Source organism: Jaculus jaculus, chromosome 6 (assembly GCF_020740685.1).
Source record: "Jaculus jaculus isolate mJacJac1 chromosome 6, mJacJac1.mat.Y.cur, whole genome shotgun sequence".
NCBI lineage: Eukaryota > Metazoa > Chordata > Mammalia > Rodentia > Dipodidae > Jaculus > Jaculus jaculus.
Window position 1 is genome coordinate 36,137,337 of NC_059107.1, and position 25,401 is coordinate 36,162,737.

Sequence of the window (25,401 nt, forward strand, 5' to 3'; positions counted from 1 at the left end):
TCTGGAGTTCGTTTGCAGTGGCTTGAGGCCCTGGTGTGCCTATTCTCTCTCTTTCTCTATCATTAATAAGTAAATAAAAAAATAGAGGCTGGGTAAATGGTTTAGCAGTTAAGGCATTTGCCTGTGAAGCCTAAGGACCCCAGTTCAGTTCCCCAGGACCACATAAACCAGATGCACAAAGGGGCACATGTGTCTGGAGTTCATTTGCAGTGGCTAGAGGCCCTGGTGTGCCCATTCTCTCTTTCTCTCTCTCTCTCTCTTTCTTCTTCTCTCATTCTCCCTAAATAAACAAAATATTTAAAAATACATATAAAAATAGGGCCAGAGATATGGCTTAGTGGTCAAGGTGCTTGCCTGCAAAACCTAAGGACCCATGTTCGACTCTCCAGATCCCACATAAGGCAGATGCACAAAGGTGAGGCAAGTGCAAGGTCGTAGAAGCCCACTAGATGGTGCAAGCATCTAGAGTTCAATTGCAGTGGCTGAGGCCCTGGTGTGCCAATTCTCTCCCCACTGGCTCTCTCTAAAATAGTAATAATAATAAGATAAAAAAAGAAGAGGAAGAGGAGTAAGAAGAGGAGGAGACAATGTAGCATTCACCACTAAGTGACACATCTCTATCACACCCTCCAAGGCTCAGGGACCATTACAGAAGAGGCTGTGGAAATAATTTAAAAGTCAAAGGATGGGGAGGAGTGCTTTGCAATACTGTCTTCCAGACACAAAGCAGCTGTGATATTTATGACCTCTCAGAGGCTGGCACTACCTACACAAGACCTGCATAATAAAAGAGAAAAATGATGACATCAAAATGGAAGAGAGACTAGCTGGAAAGGAAAAGGGATACAGGGCTGGAAAGCTGGCTTAGCAATTAAGGTACTTGCCTGTGAAACCTAAGAACTTATGTTCAAATCTCTAGGTCCCACATAGCCAGATGCACAATGACGAAAGCATGCAATATTGCGAATATGCACAAGGGGGTGCATGTGTCTGGAGTTCATTTGCATCAGGCTGAAGGTCCTGCATTCCCATTCTCTCTTTGCTTCTTTCTCTCCAAATCAACTAACTTAAAAAAAAATTAAAAGAAAAAGGGATTCAGTGCAGGTGGGTACTGAGGTGGGGGGGAAAGGAGGGAAGAGGGAGGAAATTATGATCATAGTGTATTGTCTCTATGTATGGAGGTTGTCAATAAAATATTTTTTAAAAGCCTCAGGATCAGAAGCAAAATATAGCTTTCTAGTACCACCTTGTGGCTAACCCATCAATGTATATATTCAGTTGATTGCTTTGGAGATAGATACCAATAGAAATATATATAAAGAGCAACAAATGCATTTTAGTGTGTGTATTATCATGTATGTATCTAGTGATAGATTAGACCAAAATTATAATTATATATAGAGAGCAGTAGGACAAATTTCATACAGACTCCATTAAGGCAAGACTTAGTAGATGATTCAAAGGTCACTTAATTTATACCTGTGTTTTCTTCTAAGTTCTAGAGGAGTTATGAGATGTTCAAGCATCAGGAAGCATGGGAAAGGGGTTCCAACCCTTGATTGTCCAACAACATAGGTCACTGCTTAGTCTCTCATTCCTTCCTTCAAGTGCAAAACTCTTTCAGATTCCAGCATGTAATTGCCAATTTTGGACCCCTCTTGGGCACCAGGAGTCCTCTACTCTTCAATAACACATGAAGCCCCAGCTGCCTAGACATACAGAACCACTCTTTTTCCTAGGCAGGTACTCTTTGTTTTGTTTTTTCAAGGTAGGGTTTCACGCTAGCTCAGGCTGACCTGGAATTCACTATATAGTCTCAGGGTGGCCTTGAACTCATGGCAATCCTCTTACCATGCCTCCCAACTGTTGGGATTAAAGGCATGTGCCACCATATATGGCTACCTAAGCAGGTATTCTTGGGCTCTACTTAGGAGAGCAACTATTTCAGTCCATCTTTCTTTCTTTTAAAAAAAATTTTTTTTTTGCTTATTATTTATTTACTTATTTGAGAACAACAGACACAGAGAGAAAGCAAGAGAGAGAAAGAATGGGCACATCAGGGCCTCCAGCCACTGCAAATGAACTCCAGATGCATGTGCCACCTTGTGAATCTGGTTTATGTGGGTCCTGGGGAATTGAGCCTCAAACTGGGGTCCTTAGGCTTCACAGGCAAGCGCTTAACCATTAAGCCATCTCTCCAGCCCCTCAGTCCATCTTTCTGTATATAACACAAGGCCACTGATTAAGTTACAATGACAAGAAGTCTCAGGGCAGGGGAAATAGCTTAGCAGTTAAAAATGCTTGCTTGTAAAGCCTCTTGGCCTGGGGTTCAAGCCCCTAGCCATGCATGTAGAGCCAAATGGGCATTTCTTTGAAGTAACAAGAGAACCTGGTGCATGCAGGGGTATGTGTGCAAATCAACGTATAACAATTTGAAGAAAAAAAAAAAACCGGCATGGTGGTGCACACCTTTAACCACAACACTCAGGAAGCAGAGGTAGGAGGATCGCCATGAGTTTAAGGTCACCCTGAGAGTACACAGCGGATTCCAGGTCAGCCTGGACTAGAACGAGACTCTACCTCAAAAACAACCAAACAAAAAAAACTTTGTATAAAAGAAAAGCAAGTTCTATTTCTAGTCCAGGTCCAAGGGGCCATACTTGTAGCCATCTAGCTGGCAGAGTCTGTAGGCAATGAAGGGCAACACATGGCAAGAGACAGGCAATGCACATTCTTTCTCTAATTCCCTCCTTCCTTCTTGCCCTCCCTCCTGTCTCTCCATATGTCCCTCTTTTTCTTCTTCTCCCCTGCTCCCTCATGCTCTTTGTTAAGTCACCAGTATTCAATCATGGAAGCCTCACCCCAGTGACTTTCTCTAATCCTCATCATCTGGGAAAGCCTGATCTGTAGACACCATAGTTGGGTTGTTTCATTTACTGATCACAATAAAGATAAAAGTTTAGCACGTGTTTGGTTGTGGTGAGTCACATGCAAACCACAGCAGCAGCATGTTTTTCCCGGGGTCTCTGCTGCCTGAGGGCCTCCCAAGTCATCTAGAATTTTTATACGGAAGAGGGATCAGGGTTCTTTTGAGTGACTCAGTGGCCTATCAGCATGCAATCTCTTCCCCAAGTTTAAGCAAGCTGAAATCTATCCAAGACGTTATATCTTCTTTGAAACAATGCACCTTAAATGATCTATCTAAAGAGAGAAAGGGGGCTGGAGAGATGGCTTAGTGGTTAAGGCGAATTGCTGCAAAGCCAAAGGATCCTGGTTCAACTCTCCAGGATCCACATAAGGGGCACATGCATCTGGAGTTCGTTTGCAGTGGCTGGAGGCCCTGACGCACCTATTCTCTCTCTCTCTCTCTCCCTCTTTCTCTCTCTCAAATAAATAGATAAAAAAATTTTAAAAAAGAGAGAAAGGAACAATGGGTGAGGGACAAAGGGTGGGAGGAAATATCTGTAACAGTCATAGCAAAAGCAGGTGGGTTATATCTTAAGAGTATATGACCCAACCAGGCCAATTTCAAAGATGAGAAGAAAGTGACCTGGACTACTTTCCAAACAACTGCATAAGCCTGTCAACACTGGACCAGAACTAGCACTGTGGAAATCAATTCTCTCAGTCCAGTCACTTCTGGACTGCTGGTTACTGAGTCCACTCTCCTTGTTATGCCTTGTTGCAATGGAAATGTTTACTCTGTGCCATAATGTGTTGGAAGTATGTAATTTATGTTTTGACTTTACAGGGCTCATAGTTAAGAGAGTCTTGACTCTCATATGAGGCTTTGAACTTTTGAACAGTGTTTAAATTGATAATGACTATGGGGACTTTTGAAATTGGACTGAGTGCATTTTGCCTTGTGAGGTGGTCATGACTCTATGGGGGCCAGGGCAGAACTTAAATGGCCCCATAGACTCAGGGTATATTTCTGTTGTTGTTTGCTTGTTTTTCAAGGTAGGGTCTCACTGTAGCCCAGGCTGACCTGGAATTCACGATGAAGTCTTAGGGAGGCTTTGAATTCATGGCAATCCTCCTACCTCTGTCCCCCAAGTGCTGGGATTAAAGGTGTGAGCCACTATGCCCAATGACTCAGGCATTTTTTAAAAATATTTTTATTTATTTACTTGCAGCAGAGAGAAAAATGGTGGGTAGGGGGAGAGAATGGGTGTGCCAGGGCCTATAGCTGCTGCAAACAAACTCAAGATGAATGTGCCACTTTGTGCACCTGGCTTTACATGGGTATGGGGGGATTCAAACCCAGTCATTAGATTTTGCAGGCAAGTACCTGAACCACTGAGACATTTCTCCAGCCCTGACTCAGGTATGTTTTAAGCTTCCCACTTGAGTCTCCAGTGGGCAGAGGCCCGCTGAAAGAGATAAGTCACTGGCTGGGGGGTGGACCTTGAGTCTAGCCTACTGTGTGTTCAGAGCCAACTTGACTTCTGGCTATTGTCTCTCTGCTGTGAATGTATGATAAAGTGAACCAGCTTCTTCATGATGAAGCTTCCCATGGAGACTGAAAGCCTGAAACTAACACTTTCCTCCCATAAGCTGCTTCTGATCAGGTATTTGTCCCAGCAACAAGAAGATAATTGCAACAGGAAAAAGATTGTTCCAATATTGTATTAAGAATAAGATACGGCCAGGGAGGTCCCTGATGCCCCCAAAACATTATAGGCCATTGCCGAGACCCTTGGTTTCCCACCAGGAATAGATGGTAAGACCCTATTGCTGAAGACTCCACATACTTGGGCTGCAAGGCCACTGAGAAATCCTGCTGGAACTGAGCTTATAACCTCCTCCATGTAGACCAGCTAACAGAAAGCTGGAAGAAGCCATTCTACATGTAGTTCAACGGGAGAAAGAGATACCACCAGTGAAGATGCTCAACAGTGGACACTGCAAGCCTTATAATTGGCCAGCCAGGCCAAATGAGCCAACGGGTGCAATAGTAGCAGGTCTGTCATGGTGGAAACCAACTGCCCTCCAATTGGACTGGAGGCCCGCTCCATGGGGAGGAACACATTCCTGATACTGAAAACGTAAAACAGGGGTAGTCATGAGCCCTAGGGATATAACATCTGTGATGTCTGGAAAAATGTATATACTATGCTTATCAAACTGCCCAGAAAGCACTTCTCTTAATATTTATACTCTAATATTAACGCTACTCTAACTTTGGGTAGAGAATCTTCTCTTTTCAGATGGCAGTGACCTTGGGATGACTCAGAAGGTATCATAGTGCTGGAAAGAAGTGACTGGAGTACTGAGTAACATCTCTATCACATCTTCCAAGGCTCAGGGTCTAATGCGGAAGAGGTGGCAGAAAGAATGTAAGAGCCAAAGGAAGGGTAGGACTCCTTACAATGTGCTCCCTCCAGATGTAAAATGGCCTGGATATCCATGACCTCATAGTGCCTGACACTACCTACACAAGACCATCATAAGAGGAGGAAAAGATCGTAACATCAAAAGTAAAAGAGACATTGATTGAGAGAGGGAGGGGATATGAGGGAGAGTGGAGTTTCAAAGGGGTAAGTGGGGAGAGGGAGGATACCACCATGGGGTATTTTTTATAATCATGGAAGTTGTTAATAAAAAATTAAAAAATAAATTAATTAATTAAAAAAGAATAAGGTAATTTAAAAAATATTTTTATTTATTTATTTGAGAGAGAGAGAGAGAGAAAGAAAGAAAAAAATAAAAAGAAAATGAGCACACCAAGGCCTCTAATCACCACAAACAAATTCCAGACGCATACGCCACCTTTTGTGTCTGGCTTACATGGGTACTGTGGCATCAAACCTGGGTCCTCAGGCTTAGCAGACAAGTGCTTTAACTGCTGAGCCATCTCTCCAGCCCAAGGTAATGTTTTATTAGTCATATATGGTATAACAATTCAACCCCAAAACTTATTACATAGTGTAATATCCATTTTATATGCTCATGTATTCTGTGGGTCAACATTTGGTGTGGCTAGAAGGGCTTTGAGAATTTCCTGGATCACCTCAGTTCTTGATTTCCTAGAGGCTACACTTTTCTATGGGGTCTCCTTCACCTACCCAGCTGTTGGTTCTGAGTAATAGCTGGACCACAGGTATGTGAAGGTTGGTCTAAGTTTCTTTAGACGATGGAAGAGAGTTCCCAATACTAAAGAGGAAAAAAAAAAAAAGGTAAAACTGTATGCACAGGTACTTTTCAAATTTCTGCTTAGATGTGATGATATCCCAGTGGCTGAAGCAGATGTGTGGTCAAAGGACAGTCATTGTGGGAGGGAAATCTATAAAGGCATGAACACATGGAAGTGTGATTCATCAGAGGCAACTTAAGTAACAATTTACTATACTGTTAAAGCAAACACCTCCATCAGCTCATATGGTTATTGTGATGTATAAATAAAATTTTATACATTGACTTTATATAATGAATTATCATATTAAAAAAACAACCTCAGGGCTGGAGAGATGGCTTAGTGGTTAAGGCAAATGCCTATGAAGCTCAAGGACCCAGGTTCAATTCTCCATATCCCATGTGGTGCACGTGTCTGGAGTTCGTTTGCAGTAGCTAGAGGCTCTGGCACACCCATTCTCACTCTCTCTCTGTCTCTCTCTCCCTTTCTCTCTGTCTCTAATAAATAAATATTAAAAAATATTTTTAAAAACACCTCAATGGTATACCACAACCAATGGTTACTTCTCACTCATGTTATGATACTCAAGCATGTTGGTGAGGGGACTTTATCATCATCATTCTGGAAATCAGGATCTTTCTAGCCAGTGGTTCTACCATTGTCTAAGAACTTGCAGCTGGGCTGGAGAAATGGCTTAGCAGTTAAAGCGCTTGCCTGCAAAGATGAATGACCCAGGTTTAATTCCCCAGGACCCACATAAGCCAGATGCACAAGACGGTGCATATACCTGGAGTTTGTTTGCAGTAGCTGGAGGCCCTGGTGCACCTATTCTTCTCTCTCTCTCTCTCTCTTTCACAAATAAATAAATAAATGAACCTGCAGCTGACCAAGAGAAACAGAGAACTGGTGACTGAAGAGACCAAGTCTGGAAGTGGTATACGTCAGTTCCAGCCACAGTTCAATGAGGAGCACTTAATCATGTAGTTTCCAGCTAATTGTAAGGGCACTGGAACTGTAACAGGGTGCTAGGGGTTTGAGAAAGTCCTTGAACCCCAAACCCTAGGTTCATTTCTAATTTTAAGCAAAGAATGGGCTAGAGAGATGATTTAATGGTTAAGGCACTTGCCTGCAAAGCCTAAGGACCCATGTTTGACTCCCCAGGTCCCATGTAAGCCAGATGCACAAGGTGATGCAAACATACAAGGTTGCACATGCACACAAAGTGGCACATGCAACTGGAGTTCAATTATAGTGATTGGAGGCCCTAGGGTGCCAATTCCCTCTCTCTCTCTCTTTCTCTCTGTCTCTCTCATTTAAAAAAGGCCAGTCTGTTGGGCATGCCTCAAAATAAATGAATAAAATTAGACTGAGAAGGATAATTATTAAATTATTATATTTATTGAAGGAAGTACAGAGCCAAGTAAAGACATCCATGTGGTGGGCCTGGGAAAACCATGGAGAGAAAAGAAAGTTCAAAGAATTTCTGTCATGTGAGGAGCTGGAGGGGGTGAAAATCCCACAGGGAGAGAAAGGGCTAGGGGACTCTCCCCATGACTTGGCCCAGCTGGGCCTGGGCTGGGTAGAAGGGAAACTCACCATCAGGGGGAAGTTCCCAAGTGATCAGGCAGCTCAGAAAGCCTACTCTCCCTTCACAAGTGTATTTGTAAACCTTGTAATGGTGGGCCCTACCTTCCAGTTCAGGTAAACCAGAAGGACAGCTGATTGGTTAGGACTAGGTGCTGTCTCAAGAAGAAGCTAGCCAAGTCCTGGGGTCTAAATTAGACTAACCACAGTGTTAGGATTAGATTTAAATTCTAGGAAACACCTCCCTCCCAAGAGGGGTCCAGGTTGTTTGTGGAAAAACAGTTCTAGGGAACTAGGCAAGAGATAAGAAGTCAGATCATCTTTGATTTCTAGCAAGTACAGACTTTCCTCCCTTTTTACTTTTAGGGGCCCAGTCATCCTAACTGCCTACTCCCTCTCAGAACGATCATCATGTTCAAAAAGAAGAGAAACACATTTCTCAGTGAGCATTATAATTCCTTGAAGTGGATAATAATACAAAGTAAAAAATATAGGAGGATCGTGTTTTGGACTAAGCTCCTTCCTTGGATTTCAGTAGACCAGATAGAAGACCAAAATTAAAATTCTAAATCATCAAATTAAAACTAAGTTGTTATCTGACTTGCTGAGAAGTCAGGAAGTATACCGGGAGAGGAGGAGGGAGCGATGAAGAAGAAAGGGAAGGAGAGAAACAGACAGACACCTTCTGCTTTAATCTCCACACACACACAGAGGCCAGGTGTGCCTGTAATCTCAGCACTTGGGAAGCTAAGGAAGGAGGATTTTGAGTTTGAGACTAGCCAGGGCTACATAATGGTGATATGTCTTAAAAAATTGTAAAAAAGTAAATTTAAATAACTGATGTTAATCATTTTGAAATGACCAATCTACTTGTTTGGGTTTTGTTTATTTCTTTGTTTTTACTTTCTTCAATCCTTTATTTTATTTTATTTGTTCGGGGAGGCAGATAGACAGAATGGGCACGCCAGGGCCTCCAGCCACTGTGAACGAACTCCAGACCCATGTACCTCCTTGTACAACTGGTTTACATGGGTCCTGGGGAATTGAACCTGGGTCCTTAGGGTTTGCAGGCAAGCACTTTGACAACTAAGTGACCTCTCCAGCCCTTCAGTCCTTTTACAATTTCCTCTATTTAATGGGAAGCTGCCCAATTTTAGAATCACAAAATTGAAATGTGTTTTGACAGTAGTATGGTCACCAAAGGTCAAATATTTGTCCCCTTCATGTCACACATACACACTGAGGCACTCAAAGTGCTAGTCACTGCTTTCAGGAACTGTTTATACTCACTTCCTTGTATCAGGTCCACATTGAGCCTTGCTGTCAAGTACATAATGTACTGTGTAAATATGTACCCTGAATCTGCCTCCTCCAGTATAACACTTCCATATTCCATCATATCAGCACTTACAATTATCACTCAACTATTTACTTCTCTTTCTTTCTCTCTCCCTCTCTCTCTCTCTCCCTCCCTCTCCCTCTCCCTGTCTCTTCTTGAGGCAGGGTCTCACTCTAGTACAGGCTGGTCTTGAATTCATGGTGATCTTCCTAAGTCAACCTCCCAAGTATTGAGATTAAAGGCATTAGCCACTACATCCAGCTCTTTTATTTCTGTCACTCCTATTTAGGGTTGCCAGGTAAAATACAGAATTAACCCTGAATTTCAGATAAACAGTGAAGTTTTAAATCGATTTTTCAAAAGGAAAGATATTAAGAAACTATTCGTGGGCTGGAGAGATGGCTTAGCAGTTAAGCACTTGCCTGTGAAGCCCCGGTTCAAGGCACGTTCCCCAGGATCCACGTTAGCAAGATGCACAAGGGGGCGCATGTGTCTGGAGTTTGTTTGAAGTGGCTGGAGGCCCTGGTGCACCCATTCTCTCTCTCTCTCTCTCTCTGCCTTTCTCTCTTAAATAAATAAATAAAAATAAAATATTTTAAGAAACTATTCGCTATTTACCTGAGATTAAAATTACTTAGCTTGAGGAGATGGCTCAGGGGTTAAAGACATTTGCTTGCAAAGCCTGTCAGGCAGGATTCAATTCTCCAGTACCACTGTACAGCCAAATGTACAAAGTGGTGAGTGCGTCTGGGGGCCGTTTGCAGCTAGCTGCAAGAGACCCTGATGCACCCATTCTCTCTCTTAAATAAATATTGATACTACACACACACACACACACACACACACACGCACGCACACACACATACATATATACATGCGTATCACACACACACACACACACACACATATACATATGGTTTGTTTGTTTTTCGAGGTAGGGTCTTAGTCTAGCTCAGGTTGACTTGGAATTCATTATGTAGTCTCAGGGTGGCTTGGAGCTCATGGTGATCCTCCTACCTGTGCCTCCCGAGCGCTGGGATTAAAGACGCGTACCACCACTCCCGGCACAGAAATATGTATTTGAAAATTACTTGGGTGTCTGGTATTTTTATGTGTTGAATATGTCGTCAACCTACCTCTAGCTAGACTAGGAACCCCAGGGTGTGGCGGGAACCTTAAATTCTCAACGCATATCCAGTGCAGTGAACCCAGGGCCAGGCCAGGGCTCTGAAGAAAGGAGTTAAGCTAATGAATGAGTGACTGAATAAAAATAATAATAACAACAACAATGAAATTATAAATAGAATGACAAAGAACGAAGGAAACGAAAAAGCGACTCCCAGCCACACGACGCAGCAGTGCGAGGCGCACACCGCCTCAGCCCTCAGCGCGCGCAGGGAAGCGGCCCGACGCCGCGGCGGCCCGGCGCGCCCCGATGACGTCACCGCCCGCGCGCCCGGGCGTCTCCGAGACGTCGGCGGTGTCGGCGCTTCCTCAGTGCCATCGAGAGGCTTGCGGAGACCGCTGTCCCGTCGCCGCCGAGCCGAGCGGAGCCGTTAGGACCCACAGTCCCGGTGGTGTGTCGCCCGCAGCAGGCCTGGCCGCCCCCGCGCGGGGAGAGCGTCTCCTCAGGCCCATGTCCAGGCCGAACAGTGTGTCGCCGCGGCCGCCGGCTCCGGGCGGCGGCGGCGGCGGCGGCGGAGGAGGAGGAGGCGGAGGCCCTGCTCCGGGGGGTCCTGGGGGTGGTGGCCGCGCCAAGGGCCTCAAAGACATTCGTATCGATGAGGAGGTGAAGATCGCGGTCAATATCGCTCTGGAGCGTTTCCGCTACGGTGACCAGCGAGGTGAGGTTCCTGACAGGGACCCCTCCCCCCCGAGCCGGCCCCCTGCCCCAGGCGCAGAGAGGGGGAAACGTGGCCCTCCGCTGGAGCCTGGGCCTGCGGTGCACTTTCTGGCCTCGGAAGGTGGGAAGTTTTGAGCGGCTAAGACATATATATGTATATATATACTTTATTTGCGAGAGCTACTGCAAACGAGCTCCAGATGAATGCACCACCGTGCATGGGGAATCGAACTCCCATCAGCGGACTTTGCAAGCAGGTGGCTTTAACCGCTGAGCCAGCTCCCCAGCCCAACTTTTTTTTTTCTTCTTTTTTAAAAGACATTGTAAGTCCCTACCCTTAATCTTTATATAGTATAATTTTTGACAGTTTTCATACTTGTACACTATTTGGGGTTTGGATGATAATCTCCCCTCCATTATGTTCTTTTGTCCCCTCTCCCCTCATAACCCTTCTATATAACCCCTTCTTTTCCAACTTTTTTTGCTTCTGTTTTTCTGTTTGCTTGTTTTGGTTTGTTTGCTATGGGGTCTCACTCTAGCCCAAGCTGACCTGGAACATACACTATAGTCCCAGACTGGCCTCGAACTCATAGCTGTCCTCCACCGCAGCCTCCCAAATGCTGGGGTTAAAGGTGTGTGCTACCACACCCAGCTTCCAGCTGTTTCTTCTTTTAGTTGATGGGGTTTTTTTGTCATTCCCTATCATCCATAATGGCATGTTGATGGACCTAATATTGTTGAGGTAACAGGAGCGCTATGAGATCATGAGTGCAGTGGACATCAGATGTCCAGAAGACAGTGGTCCAAAGCACTCCTTGCCACCTCTACCACTATATTATCTGAGCCTCGATGTATATGGTACTGTCCACTTAGCTGCCACTTCTGAGCACCTTCATGAGTCTGGAGTCCCCCAAGAGTTCCTGCCATCTGCAAAAAGAAGTTTCTCTGACTGAAAATGAGAACAGCCCTAATCTGTGCACATAACCATAAGAATTTAGAAAGCATTGATTTTTTTAAAAAAAAATGATTATATAGGGCTGGAGAGATGGCTTAGTGGTTAAGCGCTTGCCTGTGAAGCCTAAGGACCCCGGTTCGAGGCTCGGTTCCCCAGGTCCCATGTTAGCCAGATGCACAAGGGGGCACATGCGTCTGGAGTTCGTTTGCAGAGGCTGGAAGCCCTGGCACGCCCATTCTCTCTCTCCCTCTATCTGTCTTTCTCTCTGTGTCTGTCGCTCTCAAATAAATAAATAAAAAATTAAAAAATTTTAAAAAAATTTAAAATATACATATTAAAAATGATTATATAGCCTTAATTAAGCTACAAAAGCAAAAACACTGGCAAGATATGAGCCTTTAATTCCAGCACTTGGGAGGCAGAGGTAGGAGGATTGCCGTGAGTTCAAGGCCACCCTGAGACTACTTAGTGAATTCCAGATCAGCCTGGGCTAGAGTGAAACCATACCTTGAAAAAACCAAATAATACAAATAATAATAATAAAATAGTGCTTTGTTTAACTCTGTGAAGTATCATGCCAAGCAGATAAATTAGACTTGTTTTGGCAAAATGTGTTTCCTTCCTATTTGTCTTGGGTCACATAGTACAGGACTATTGCTTATCCATGGTGTCCACATAGCATATTGAATGTTTATTCCAATTTGCTGCTTAAACATGAGACGCCCTATGGTGGAGCTTACATTCCAGAGGGTTGGCAGAGTAATTTTTTATAAGCATTAAGCAGAAATAAAGCTTCAACAATATGTTACATCAAATCCAGTCTGAAATAGTGAAATATGAACTCTGTACACTTGAAAGCGCAGATATTGGAGTTTCATGTTGAGAATTTGTAATTTTTGAGCATATCTCATCATTGAAGGAAATTAAATTTTGTTAACTAAGGGCTAAGTTAAAATAGTAAAATAGCCGGCCATGGTGGCGCTCGCCTTTAATCCCAGCACTGGGAGGCAGAGGTAGGAGGATTGCTGTGAGTTCAAGGCCACCCTGAGACTACATAGTAAATTCCAGGTCAGCCTGGGCTAGAGTGAGACCCTACATCGAAAAATGAAAAACCAAAAAAAAAGAAAAATGAAAAACCAAAAATAATAGTAAAATACATTCTCACTACTCATTCAACTTAAGATTTCAACAGTCTTTAGTGTACAGTCAGTATCTTTATCATATTACAGTTCATTTGTAGTTTTAAAATGCCAGAATTCTGGTAGACCTTCAATAGTCATTGAACTAACATTAACCTGTGACACAAAATATAAACTTGATTATATGTGTATACATATTTTTCTTATATGTACATTGCTTGAGAACAATTTTCCATAAATTATATATTTTTTCTTCCTGTATAGAGATGGAATTTCCGTCGTCTTTGACCAGTACTGAAAGAGCCTTTATTCATCGACTGAGTCAGTCTCTTGGTTTAGTCTCTAAAAGTAAAGGGTAAGCTTCTAGCTTTTCTTATTTAAAACAGGTTGTTTTCCACAGAAAGGATAAATGTGTAAACACATTGAGTTAATTATTGTTTTAGCTTCCCATTTTTATATTATTTATTTATTTTCACATTCTTTTAAAAATATTTTTATTTGGGCTGGAGAGATGGGTTAGCGGTTAAGGTGCTTGCCTGCAAAGCCAAAGGACCCAGGTTCAATTCCCCAGTATTCACATAAAGCCAGATGCACAAGATGGCACAAGCATCTGGAGTTCATTTGCAATGGCTGGAGGTCCTGGTGTGCCTTCTCTCTCTTTCTCTTTCCTTCCCTTCCTTCCTTCCTTCTTTCTTTTGCTCTCAATAAATAATTAAAAATATTTGTATTTGGGCTAGAAAGATGGCTTAATGGTTAAGGCACTTGCCTGCGAAGCCTAAGGACCCATGTTCTACTTTCCAGATCCCACATTAGCCAGACACACAAAGGTGAGGCAGGTACAAGGTCGCACATACGCACTAGGTGGTGCAAACATCTGATGTTCAATTTCAGTGGCAGAGGCCCTGGTGTGCCAAATCTCTCTCTCACTCTCTAAAAATAAAATAAATAAAAATTTAAAAATATTTTTATTTAATTGAGAGAGAGAGAATGGGCATGCCAGGACAAACAAGCTCTAGACACATGCCTCACTTTGTGAATCTGGCTGGGTTTATGTGGGTACTAGAGAATTGAACCCAGGCCAACAGGCTTTGCCAGCTCAGCTTCATTTTTGTTTTCAAGGTAGGGTCTCCCTGTAGCACAGGCTGACCCGGAATTCTATATGCAGTCTTAGGATAGCCTCGAACTCACAACGATCCTTCTACCTCTGCCTAATTCCTGAGTGCTGGGATTAAAGGTGTGTGCCATCATGCCTGGTCAGCTTCACATTCTTAATTATAATGTATGTAGATAATAAGCTCATTGATCTATAACATCACTTACAAGGAAAACCTGAATGAAGACTCCTGCAGAATTTGAGTATTATATAGCATCTTATTAAAAAACAGTAATTGTGTAAAATAATGGCATGAAAAAGAAAGGTCTTTGAACTTCTAGGTGTGACACATGGTGGAAAGATTAGTTTAGGGGTAAACTCTTGCAAGATAAGGGTTGTTTTAGCAAGTTTTGTTATGTGAGCTCCTCTGGTGCCCTTTCTGGGTTGAGTCTCTAGTGCGCCTGAGTTATCTTGACGTTCCTGGTAAAGAGGAAGAGGACAGAATTTTGCTTCAGTCTGTTTTCACACTTGCCATCAACTCCAAATATATGTTATATATTTATATATAAATATATATATAAATATATATATAAATATATATATATATATAAATATATGTTAGAGTGATATATTTTGGGGTGTCATACTCTGAATCTCTTTAAAGGTAAATAATTAAAATATAAGAAAAGCATAGTTCAACAGTTGAAAAAATGTTTTTGATAGAAATTTTACCTCATAGTTTGTTTACTTTTTTTCAATGGAGATAACTGTGTTTTTGGTTCTAAGAACATTTTTCTGTGTTTTTGGCTTGTTCATAACTAAAACAAAATCTTCCCATATTTCTTAGTTCAAGCTAGACAAAATGAATTTTTTAAAAAATGTACCTTATTTATTTTTATTTGTTTATAAGACAGAGAGAAAGAGACAGAGAATGGGCATGCTCAGGCCTCCAGCTGCTGCAAATGAACTCCAGGTGCATGCATCACCTTGTGCACACGTGCGACTTTGCACGCATGCATCACTTTGTGCTTCTCACGTAGGACCTGGGGAATCAAACTTGGGTCCTTTGGCTTTTCAGGAAAGTGCCTTAACCATTAAGCTATCTCTCCAGCCCCAAAATGAACTTTGTTAATAACTTGTGGGATGAGAAAATACAGGGTATATGAAAGTAGATTTTTCAGGGCTGGAGAGATGGCTTAGCGGTTAAATGCTTGCCTGTGAAACCTAAGGACCCCAGTTTGAGGCTCAATTCCCCAGAACCCACATTAGCCAGATGCACAAGGGTGTGCACGCGTCTGGAGTTCGTTTGCAGTGGCTGGAGGCCCTGGTGCACCCATTCTCTCTCTCTCTCCATCTATCTATCTATCTATCTATCTATCTATCTATCTATCTATCTATATAGATATATATCTGCCTCTTTCGAAAAATGGATTTAAAGAAATGGACTCTCTTAATGAGATTTTGGACATGCATTAAAAAAATTGCTACTGGGCGTCGTGGCCCACATCTTTAAATTCAGCACTCCAGGGGCAGAGGTAGGAGGATCACTATGAGTTCAAGGCCACCCTGAGACTCCATAGTGAATTCCAGGTCAGCCTGGGCTACAGTGAGACCCCTCCTTGAAAAACCAAAAACAACAACAATATATATGTGTGTGTGTATACATATATATGTGTATATATGTATGTATGTATACGCACACATACACACACACACACACACACACACATATATATGGCTGGAGAGATGATTTAGCCATTAAGGTGTTTGCTTGCAAAGCCAAAAGATCCCAGTTCGATTCTCCAGGACACACATAAGCCAGATGTACAAGGGGGAGTGTGCATATAGAGTTCATTTGCAGTGGCTGGAGGTCCTGGCGTGCCCATTTTCTCCCTCTCTTTTTCTGTCTGCCACCTTCTCTTTATCAAATAAATAAACTAAAATTAAAAAGAAAACACATTTAAAAAAAATAAAATACACACCTTTAAAAGTAAAGGGTAAGCTTCTAGCTTTTCTTATTTAAAACAGGTTGTTTTCCACAGAAAGGATAAATGTGTAAACACATTGAGTTAATTATTGTTTTAGCTCACACACCTTTAATCCCAGCACTCCGGTGGCAGAGGTAGGAGGATTATCATGAGTTTGAGGCCACCCTGAGACTACATAGTGAATTCCAGGTCAGCCTGGGCTAGAGTGAGACCCTATCTCAAAAAGACAAAAAAATAAAATAAATTAGAAAGTCCTAGGCTAGAGAGATTGCTTAGTGGTTAAGGCATTTGCCGGCGAAGCCTAAGGACCCAAGTTTAACTCTACAGGTCACATGTAAGCCAGAAGCACAAAGTGATGCAGGCATGCAAAGTTGCACATGCACACAAGGTGGCACATGCTTCTGGAGTTTGATTGCAGTGGCTGGAGGCCCTGGTGTGCCAATTCATATCTCTCTCTCTGTCTCTCTCTCTCTCTCTCTCTCTCTCTCTCTCTCTCTCACACACACACACACACACACACACACACACACACACACACATTTTTTTTTAAAGGCAAGTCTGTTGGGCTTGCTTCAAAACAAAAAGAAAAGGAAAAGAAACTGCTATGTCTAGTATTAATAACAGCAGCTAACATTGGAGAACTTTTATACAATGGCATTGTGTTAAATGTTTAAATGGATTATTTAGTTAATCCTCATAATTTATATGGTAGGCTCTGTTATTAACATTTGCTGTTTACATAACGTGTAAATTAAAACTTAAAAAGTGTTAAGTAATTTTCATCAATTCACACAGCTAACGAGTGGAAGAGTAAGGATTTCAACACAGTGTTTAGCTAGTTAATGTTTTTTATGTGTTATTTTTGTTTTATTTATTTATTTGAAGCAGGGAGAGAGAGAATAGGTGCCCATGGCTTCTAGCTATTGCAAATGAACTCCAGATGCATGTTCCACTTTGTGCATATGGATTTGTGCATCTAGGTACTGGAGAGATGAACCTGGGTTGTTAGGCTGTGCAGGCAAGTGCTTTTAGCCACTGAGCCATGTCCCCAGTCCCAACTTGGATTCTTTAACTGATTTTTAACATTTTTCTCAGATTTCAAAGCAGGACATGTATATAGAAAAGTGTTTAGTAACATGCTTAGCAAATAAACAGCTTAATGTTAAAATTCTTTCAATTTATTTATTTATTTGAGAGCGACAGACATAGAGAGAAAGACAGATAGAGGGAGAGAGAGAATGGGCGTGCCAGGGCTTCCAGCCTCTGCAAACGAACTCCAGATGCGTGCGCCCCCTTGTGCATCTGGCTAACGTGGGACCTGGAGAACCGAGCCTCAAACCGGGATCCTTAGGCTTCACAGGCAAGCGCTTAACCGCTAAGCCATCTCTCCAGCCCAAAATTCTTTCAAATTTTATTAGTTATATCATTATATTTTTCTTTTGGAGGGGCAGTATATTAGGAGTTGAACCCAGCATCCCATGCATGCTGAGCCTGTAGCACTGAACTGCATCTCCAGTACCATGGATTTTCTTTAAAAAGAAGCTGCCATTAAAATGGATGCATTGTTTATTTTTACCTTTTGAAACTCAGAAGTTATGATATTCCTTTTAACTTTATTTGTGTGCATGTGTGTGTGTGTGGCACCATACCAGGCCCACTTGCCACTGCAAATGAATGCCAGACACTTGTAACACTTTTCTGTCTCGCTTTAAATTAGCTTCTTGGGACTTGAACCCAGGCTGTCAGGTTTTGCAATTAAGTGCTTTCAAATGCTGAGCTATCTTCCCAGACACAGCAGTCATGATACTATTATTTACTTATTTATTTATTTATTTATTTACAAGTGGAGAAAGCAAAGTATGGATGCAAAGGACCTCTTGCCATGGCAAACAAACTCCAGGTGCATGCTCCACTTTGTGCATCTGGCTTATGTGGGCACTGGGGAATCAAACCTGGGTCATCATACTTTACAAGCAAGTGCCTTCAACCGCTGAGCCCTCTCTCCAGCCCCATGATTTTTTGTTTTGTTGTTTGAGATAGGGTCCTGCTCTAGCCCAGGCTGACCGGGAATTCACTGTGTAGTCTCAGGGTGACTTCAGACTCGGTCTTCTTACAATAGCCTCCTGAGTGCTGGGATTAAAGGTGTGAGCCACCACGCCTGGCCATCATATTCTTATCTATAATTTTATTGCATTTACTTTTAGCTATTTTTTATTTTTATTATTTATTTTTTGAAGCAAGCCCAACAGACTGGCCTTTCCTTTTTTTAATATAATAGAGCAAGACAGAGAGAGAGAATTAGTGCACCAGGGCCTCCAGCCACTGCAGTCAAACTCTAGACATGTGCCACCTCGTGTACATGTGCGATCTTGCACACTTGTGTCACTGTGCGTCTGGCTTACATGGGACCTGGAAAGTTGAACATGGGTCCTTAGGCTTCACAGGAAAGTGCCTTAACCACTAAGCCATATCTCCAGCCCATATTTTATTATTTATTTATTTGAGAGAGAGAATAGGTGCACCAGGGCCTCCAGCCACTGCAAACAAATTCCAGATGCATGCGCCCCCTTGTGCACCTGGCTTACCTGGGTCCTGGAGAATCAAACCAGGATTCTTTGGCTTTGCAGGCAAATGCCTTAACCTCTAAGCCATCTCTCCAGCCTGTTTTATTTTTAATTGACAAATAATTGTATATACTTAAAGGGTACAATGTGGTGTCTTGGTACATGTATACATTGTGAAAATAGGGGTGATCATATCTGTTACCTTAAATATTTACATTAATGATGAGAACATTTAAAAATCCTTTTGTAGCTGTTTTGAAATAAGTAATACCTTATTGCTATTGACATCCCCTGTGCAATAAAGCACCAGAGCTTGTTCTTACTTCTGTAACTTAAGCCTATACACAGTGCCTTCCTTTTCTCCTTCTTCCTCAAAACTTTTATGGCTAAAATTGCAGATTGGAGCCAGGCGTAATGGCGTATGCCTTTAAACCTTTAGTCCCAGTACTTGGGAGGCAGAGGGAGGAGGATTGCCATGAGTTCAAGGCCAGGCTAAGATTACATAGTGAATTCCAGGTTAGTCTGAGCTAGAGTGAGACCCTACCTTGAAAAAACAAAAAAAAATACAGATTGGTTAGCATTTTATTATTTTTTAAAGTTTTTTTGGTTTGTTTTTGATTTTTTGAGGTAGGGTGTCACTCTAGCTCACACTGACCTGGAATTCATTCTATAGTGTGAGGGTGGCCTTAAACTCACAGCGATCCTACAACCTCTGCCTCCTGAGTGCTGGGATTAAAGGCATGCACTACCAAGCTCAGCTAGCAGCATTTTTATTTTGTTTTGGTTTTTTGTTTTTCAAGGTAGGGTCTCGCTGTAGCCCAGGCTGACCTGGAATTCACTATGGAGTCCCAGGGTAGCTCGAACTCACAGCAATCCTGCTACCTCTGCCTCCTGTGTGCTGGGATTAAAGGCATGCGCCACCATGTCCGATAGCATCATTTTTTAAGGTGGCGTCTGAGCATTGACATCAGGTTCTCATGCTTTTACAGCAACTACTCTACCAACTGCTATTCCCCAGCCTCTGGCAGAATTTCTAGTTTCTAATATATTTTGTGTTGAAAATGAGATTTTAATGCTTTCATCCAAGCTTAGTGTCAGATACCATTAAATTAATACATGATAAGATGTCAGTGTTCTAGTTTTAGTAGCATGTTCAAGTTTTTTTTTTTTTTTCTTTCTCTCTTTTTCAGATTTTTTTTTTTGTTTTTCAAGATAGGGTTTCATTCTAGCCCAGCCTGACCTGGAATTCACTATGTAGCCTTAGAGTGGCCTTGAAGACATGGTGATCCTCCTACCTGTGCCTCCCAAGTGCTGGAATTAAAGGTGTGTACCACCACTCCAGGCTTCTCATTTTTTAAAAAAAAAATTATTTTTGTGTGTATATGTGTGTCATATACATTTTATGAGATAGGGTCTCTCACTGTCCTGGAGCCCACCAAAGCTAGACTTGTTGCCTAGTGAGCCCCAGTTATTCAGTAGTCTCAACTTTTCAGATCTGGGGTTACAAACACATAACACCATGTCTGGCTTTTTTTTTTTTCTTTTCTTTTCATGATAGGGTGTCACTCTAGCCCAGGCTGACCTGGAATTCACTCTGTAGTCTCAGAGCAGCCTCGAACTCATAGCTGTTCTACCTCTGCTTTCCAGGTACTGGGATTAAAAGCATGTGCCAGGGCTGGAGAGATGGCTTAGCAGTTAAGTGCTTGCCTGTGAAGCCGAAGGACCCTGGTTCAAGGCTCAATTCCCCAGAACCCACGTAAGCCAGATGCACAAGGGGGCACATGCATCTGGAGTTTGTTTGCAGTGGCTGGAGGCCCCGGCATGCCCATTCTCTCTCTCTTGCTCTCAAATAAATAAAAATAAGCAAAAAGAAATTTTAAAAGCATGTGCCAGGGCTGGAGAGGTGGCTCAGTGGTTGACACGCTTGCCCACGAAGCCTAATAATCTAGGTTTAATTTCCCAGTACCCACATAAGCCAGATGCATGTGTATCTGGCTGGAGACCCTGGTATGCCCATCCTCTCTCTCTCTCTCTCTCTCTCTCTCTTCCTCCCCCTCTTTTTCTCTCAAATAAATAAAATATTTAAAAATATTTTTTAAAACATGGGCACTTGACTGACTTTTAAGAAAATAAATAATGACCATGCCCAACTTAGACATTTCATTTTATTAATATTTTACTTTATTTATTTATTGAGCAAGAAAGAAAAAGAGGCAGAGAGAAAGAGAGGCAGATAGAGAGAATGGCTGCACTAAAGGCCCCTAGCAAACAAATTTGAGATGTATGTGCTACCTTGTGTATCTGGCTTACATGGGTACTGGGAAATTGAACCTGGGTATTTAGGCTTTGCAGGCAAGCACCTTAACCAAGCCATCTCTCCAGCCCCCCCACCCCCACCCTTTTTTTTTGTTTTTCGAGGTAGGGTTTCACTCTAGCCCAGGCTAACCTGGAATTCACTATATAGTGTCATGGTGAACTCATGGCAATCCTCCTACCTCTGCCTCTGGAGTGCTGGGATTAAAGGTGTGTGCTACCACACCCAGCTTTTTTGATAATTTATTTATAGAGTAAAATAGGCAGAGAGAGAATGGATGCTCCAGGGCCTCCAACCTGTGTAAATCAACTCCAGATGCATGTGCCACCTTGTGCATCTGGCTTATGTGGGTCATGGGGAATCAAACTTGGGTCCTTTGGCTTTGTAGACAAGCACCTTAAGCCATCTCTCCAGCCCCTCCCCACTTTTTTTGAAATGTATGTTGTCAGGCTGGAGCTCAGTCTTCACACTTGTAAAGTTGATTCTCTCACCAGCCCATGTATAGGCTCTTTGTTCACATTTTCTTTCTTTTTTTGTTTCTTTTGAGGTAGAGTTTTATTCTAGCCCAAGCTAACCTAGAAATTCATTATGTAGTCTATAGCTGGCCTCGAGCTTATGGTGATCCTCCTACTTCTGCCTTCCAAGCTGGGATTAAAGGCATGTATCACCACACCTGGCCAGATTTTCTTTCTTTATATGTTTCCCAACATATATTAACTAGTGGTGTTTCATTACCATGAAGTCTGTTAATGTAAAATTTTAATACTTAAAGGGTAAGTAAGGCTTTTTTTGATGATTAAAAATTGATTTGGGGCTGGAGAGATGGCTTAGTGGTTAAGTTTAAGAGATGGCTTAGCTTGCCTGCAAAGCCTAAGAATTCATGTTCTACCCTCCAGGTCCCATGTAAGCCATGTGCACAAGGGGGACGCAAATTCGACTCCAGTGGCTGGAATCCTTGGCGTGCCAATCCTCCCTCCCTCTCTTTCACATTAGAAAAAAAAAAAAAGCTGAGAGCTGGGCGTGGTGGTGCACACTTTTAATCCCAGCAATCGGGAGGCAAAGGTAGGATCGCCATGAGTTCGAGGCCACCTTGAGAATACATAGTGAATTCCAGATTAGCCTGGGTTAGAATGAGACCCTACCTTGAAAAACCAAAAAAAAAAAAAAAAAAAAAGGCCAGTGTTGGACTTGCCTCAAAAAAAAAATTGAACTTGCTGGGTATAGTGGCACATGCCTTTAATCCCAGTACTTGGGAGGCAAAGGTAGGAGAACCACTGTGAGTTTGAGGCCACCCTGTGACTACATAGTGAATTCCAGGTTAGCCTGAGCTAGGGTGAGACTCTATCTTGAAAAACGAACCCCCCCCCAAAAATTGAATTTGCAGCATATTAAAATTTTAATTGAAAATCATCTCACTTGAGTCCAGAATATCTTTCTCATTGATTTAGAGGGGTGGGATGCTCTTAGCATCTTACTTCAAAGCATCTTGATTTTTATCTATGTAGGTATGCATCATGTGTGAACAAGTTGAATATACATAATAAGTAAATGTTTTTTATTAATATTCAGAAAAGGAGCAAATAGATACCTAACTGTGAAGAAAAAAGATGGATCAGAAACAGCGCATGCGATGATGACTTGCAATCTGACTCATAACACAAAGCATGCCGTGAGAAATTTGACTCAGAGGTTTCCTGTCACCAACAAAGAGCGCACTGAACTTCTGCCCAAAACAGAAAGAGGAAATGTGTTTGCTGTTGAAGCTGGTATGGATTTTCTGGAGCACTTCTTTTTTATTCTGATGACTGTTCTTTTTCCACTTCACATTCAGATTTATTTAAAAAAATATATTACAGAATAAGTTTTCTTTTTTTTTTTTTTTTTTCTTTTTTTGTTTTTTTGAGATAGGGTCTCACTCTAGCTCAGGCTGACCTGGAATTCATTTGTAGTCTCAAGGTGGCCTCCTTGAACTCACAGTGATCCTCCTACCTCTTCCTCCCAAGTGCTGGGATTAAAGGCATATGCCACCACACCCAGCAAGTTTTCTGTTTAGTAGTGTTAGAAATGGTTGTCTGGCCAGGCAGAGGTAGGGTGATCATCATGAGTTCAAGGGCACCCTGAGACTATATAGTTAATTCCAGGTCAGTCTGGGCTAAAGCGACATCCTATCTCAAAAAAAGAAATATGAGCACACAAAAATATTTTAAGCAGAATGGAAAATATAAAACATACCTACCCTATTACTGCCTGCTTAGCTAAATATGGACATTGTCTAAAATGCCTAATTGGGAAATTTGTTAAGCATCACAACCTTGTGTTTATACATACTACTATAAGGCTGGAGAGATTGTTTAGTGGTTAGGCACTTATCTGCAAAGCCTAAGGACCAAGGTTCAATTTCCCAGTATCCATGTAAGCCAGATGCAAAAGGTGGCACATGCATCTGGAGTTCGTTTGCAGTGGCTAGAGGCCCTGGTGTTCTCATTCTCTCTCTCTCTCTCTCTGCTTCTTTCTCTCTCAAATAAATAAACATACATACTATTCTGTTTATCATTTAATTGTGTATGTATAATTTTAAACATATTTTCTTTTTTTGTTTGTTTTGTTTTTTGAGGTAGGGTCTCTAGCTGAGGCTGACCTGGAATTCACTCTGTATTGTCAGGGTGGCCTTGAACTCATAGTGATCCTCCTACCTCTGCCTACCGAGAGCTGGGATTAAAGGCATGTGCCACCATGCCCAGCTAATATTTTCTTTTTTTGTAATGCATTGACATATGTAACAGGTCTTATAGTGCATATTATTTCCTGCTTTAAAATTTTAATTTTTGGGTGCTGGAGAGATGGCTTAGTGATTAAGGTGCTTACCTGCAAAGCCTAACAACCCGAATTTGACTCCCCAAGTACTCACATAAAGCCAGATGTACAAAGTGGCACATTCATCTGGAGTTTGCAGTGGCTAGAGGCCCTGGTGTGCCCATTTTCTCTCTGCTTGCAAATGAATAATTTATGTTGAGCTGAAGAGATGGTTTAGTGGTTAAGATACTTACCTGAAAGCCAAAGGACCCAGGTTTGATTCCCCAGGATCCCTGTAAGCCAGATGTACAAGGTGGCACGTGCATCTGGAGTTTGTTTGCAGTGGCTGGTAGCCCTGCACACCTATTCTCTCTATCTGCCTCTTTCTCTGTCTCTCAAATAAATAAAAAGAATTTTAAAAATTAGTTTTCTGTAATGTTACAACCTGAAAATAATTTAGATTTATTTAAAAATTTTTAATATTTATTTTTTTATTTTTATTTTTATTTTTGGTTGTCGAGGTAGGGTCTCACTCTAGCCCAGGGTGACCTGGAATTCACTGTGTAGTCTCGGGATGCCCTTGAACTCATGATGATCCTCTTACCTCTGCCTCCCTAGTGCTGAGATCAAAGGCATGTGCCTTATTTTATTATTGTTGTTTTTTTTTGAGAGAGAGAGAGAGAGAATGGGTGTGCCAGGACCTCTAGCTACTGCAAATGAACTCCAGATGTATGTACCACATTTTGCATCTGGCTTACGTGGGTACTGGGGAATCAAACCTGTGTCCTTTGGTTTTTGCAGGCAAGTCATCTTTCCAGCCCAATATATTAAAATTTTGTTCTAGTGGTTTGGAGATGACATAATTTTATCTATATTTTATTTTATTTGAGAGAGAGAAAGAGGCAGAGAGAGTGGAGAGAATGGGTGTACCAGGGCCTTCAGCTGCTGCAAACGAACTCTAGATGCATGTACCACCTTGTGCATCTGGTTTACATGGCCCCTGGGGAATCAAATCTGGGTTCTTTCATTTTGAAGGCAAGCTTTTTAAACACTAAGCCATCCCTCCAGCCCCTCATCATTTTTATGCACACTAGAAGTAGCTCAAATGGCTCACTTTTCTCATTAAAGCTCGAACTTGTGAAAAGCAAGTGTAGAAACGTGACAGTTGCAGCATGCTAGTGAAGATGAAAAGCACATGAAAAAATCTAAGAATTATTTGTTTTTATTTAACATTTCATTGTTAATCGCAATTTTTTATTATATTTGTTTTGAAGAAAACCGAGAAATGAGCAAGACAAGTGGGCGACTCAACAATGGCATACCCCAAATACCAGTGAAGAGAGGAGAGTCTGAATTTGATGCATTCAGGCAGTCATTACCAGTGTTTGAGAAACAGGAAGAAATTGTTAAAATAATTAAGGAAAATAAAGTAGTTTTGATTGTAGGAGAAACTGGATCTGGAAAGACTACACAGGTTTGTGTTCATTCTTTGTTTATAGAAGAAAATGAAATTCATTCCATGCTATAGTTTCATATCAAATTTATGCTGTTTATAAACAAATATTCTGGTTATTCCACTAATTACAGATATAAATTATTAGAGTATATTTTAAGAATTTATAGGAAGGAGATACTTCAAAGTATTACTTATTT

General features: G+C 41.9%; 1 protein-coding gene across 2 annotated transcripts in view; it reads left to right on the forward strand.

Annotated features, from left to right (window-relative positions):
- Window positions 1–10,554: 10,554 nt before the first annotated feature.
- The window catches only part of Ythdc2 (YTH domain containing 2), an 88,602-nt gene continuing 73,755 nt past the window's right edge, over window positions 10,555–25,401 (forward strand). For both annotated transcript variants that reach the window (XM_045151692.1, XR_006637689.1), the window contains exons 1-4: window positions 10,555–10,903; window positions 13,261–13,351; window positions 22,525–22,721; window positions 25,023–25,222. In XM_045151692.1, coding sequence (XP_045007627.1) covers window positions 10,696–10,903; window positions 13,261–13,351; window positions 22,525–22,721; window positions 25,023–25,222 — 696 coding nt within the window. In that variant the 5' untranslated portion in view covers window positions 10,555–10,695. The remainder of the gene's footprint in view (window positions 10,904–13,260; window positions 13,352–22,524; window positions 22,722–25,022; window positions 25,223–25,401) is intronic.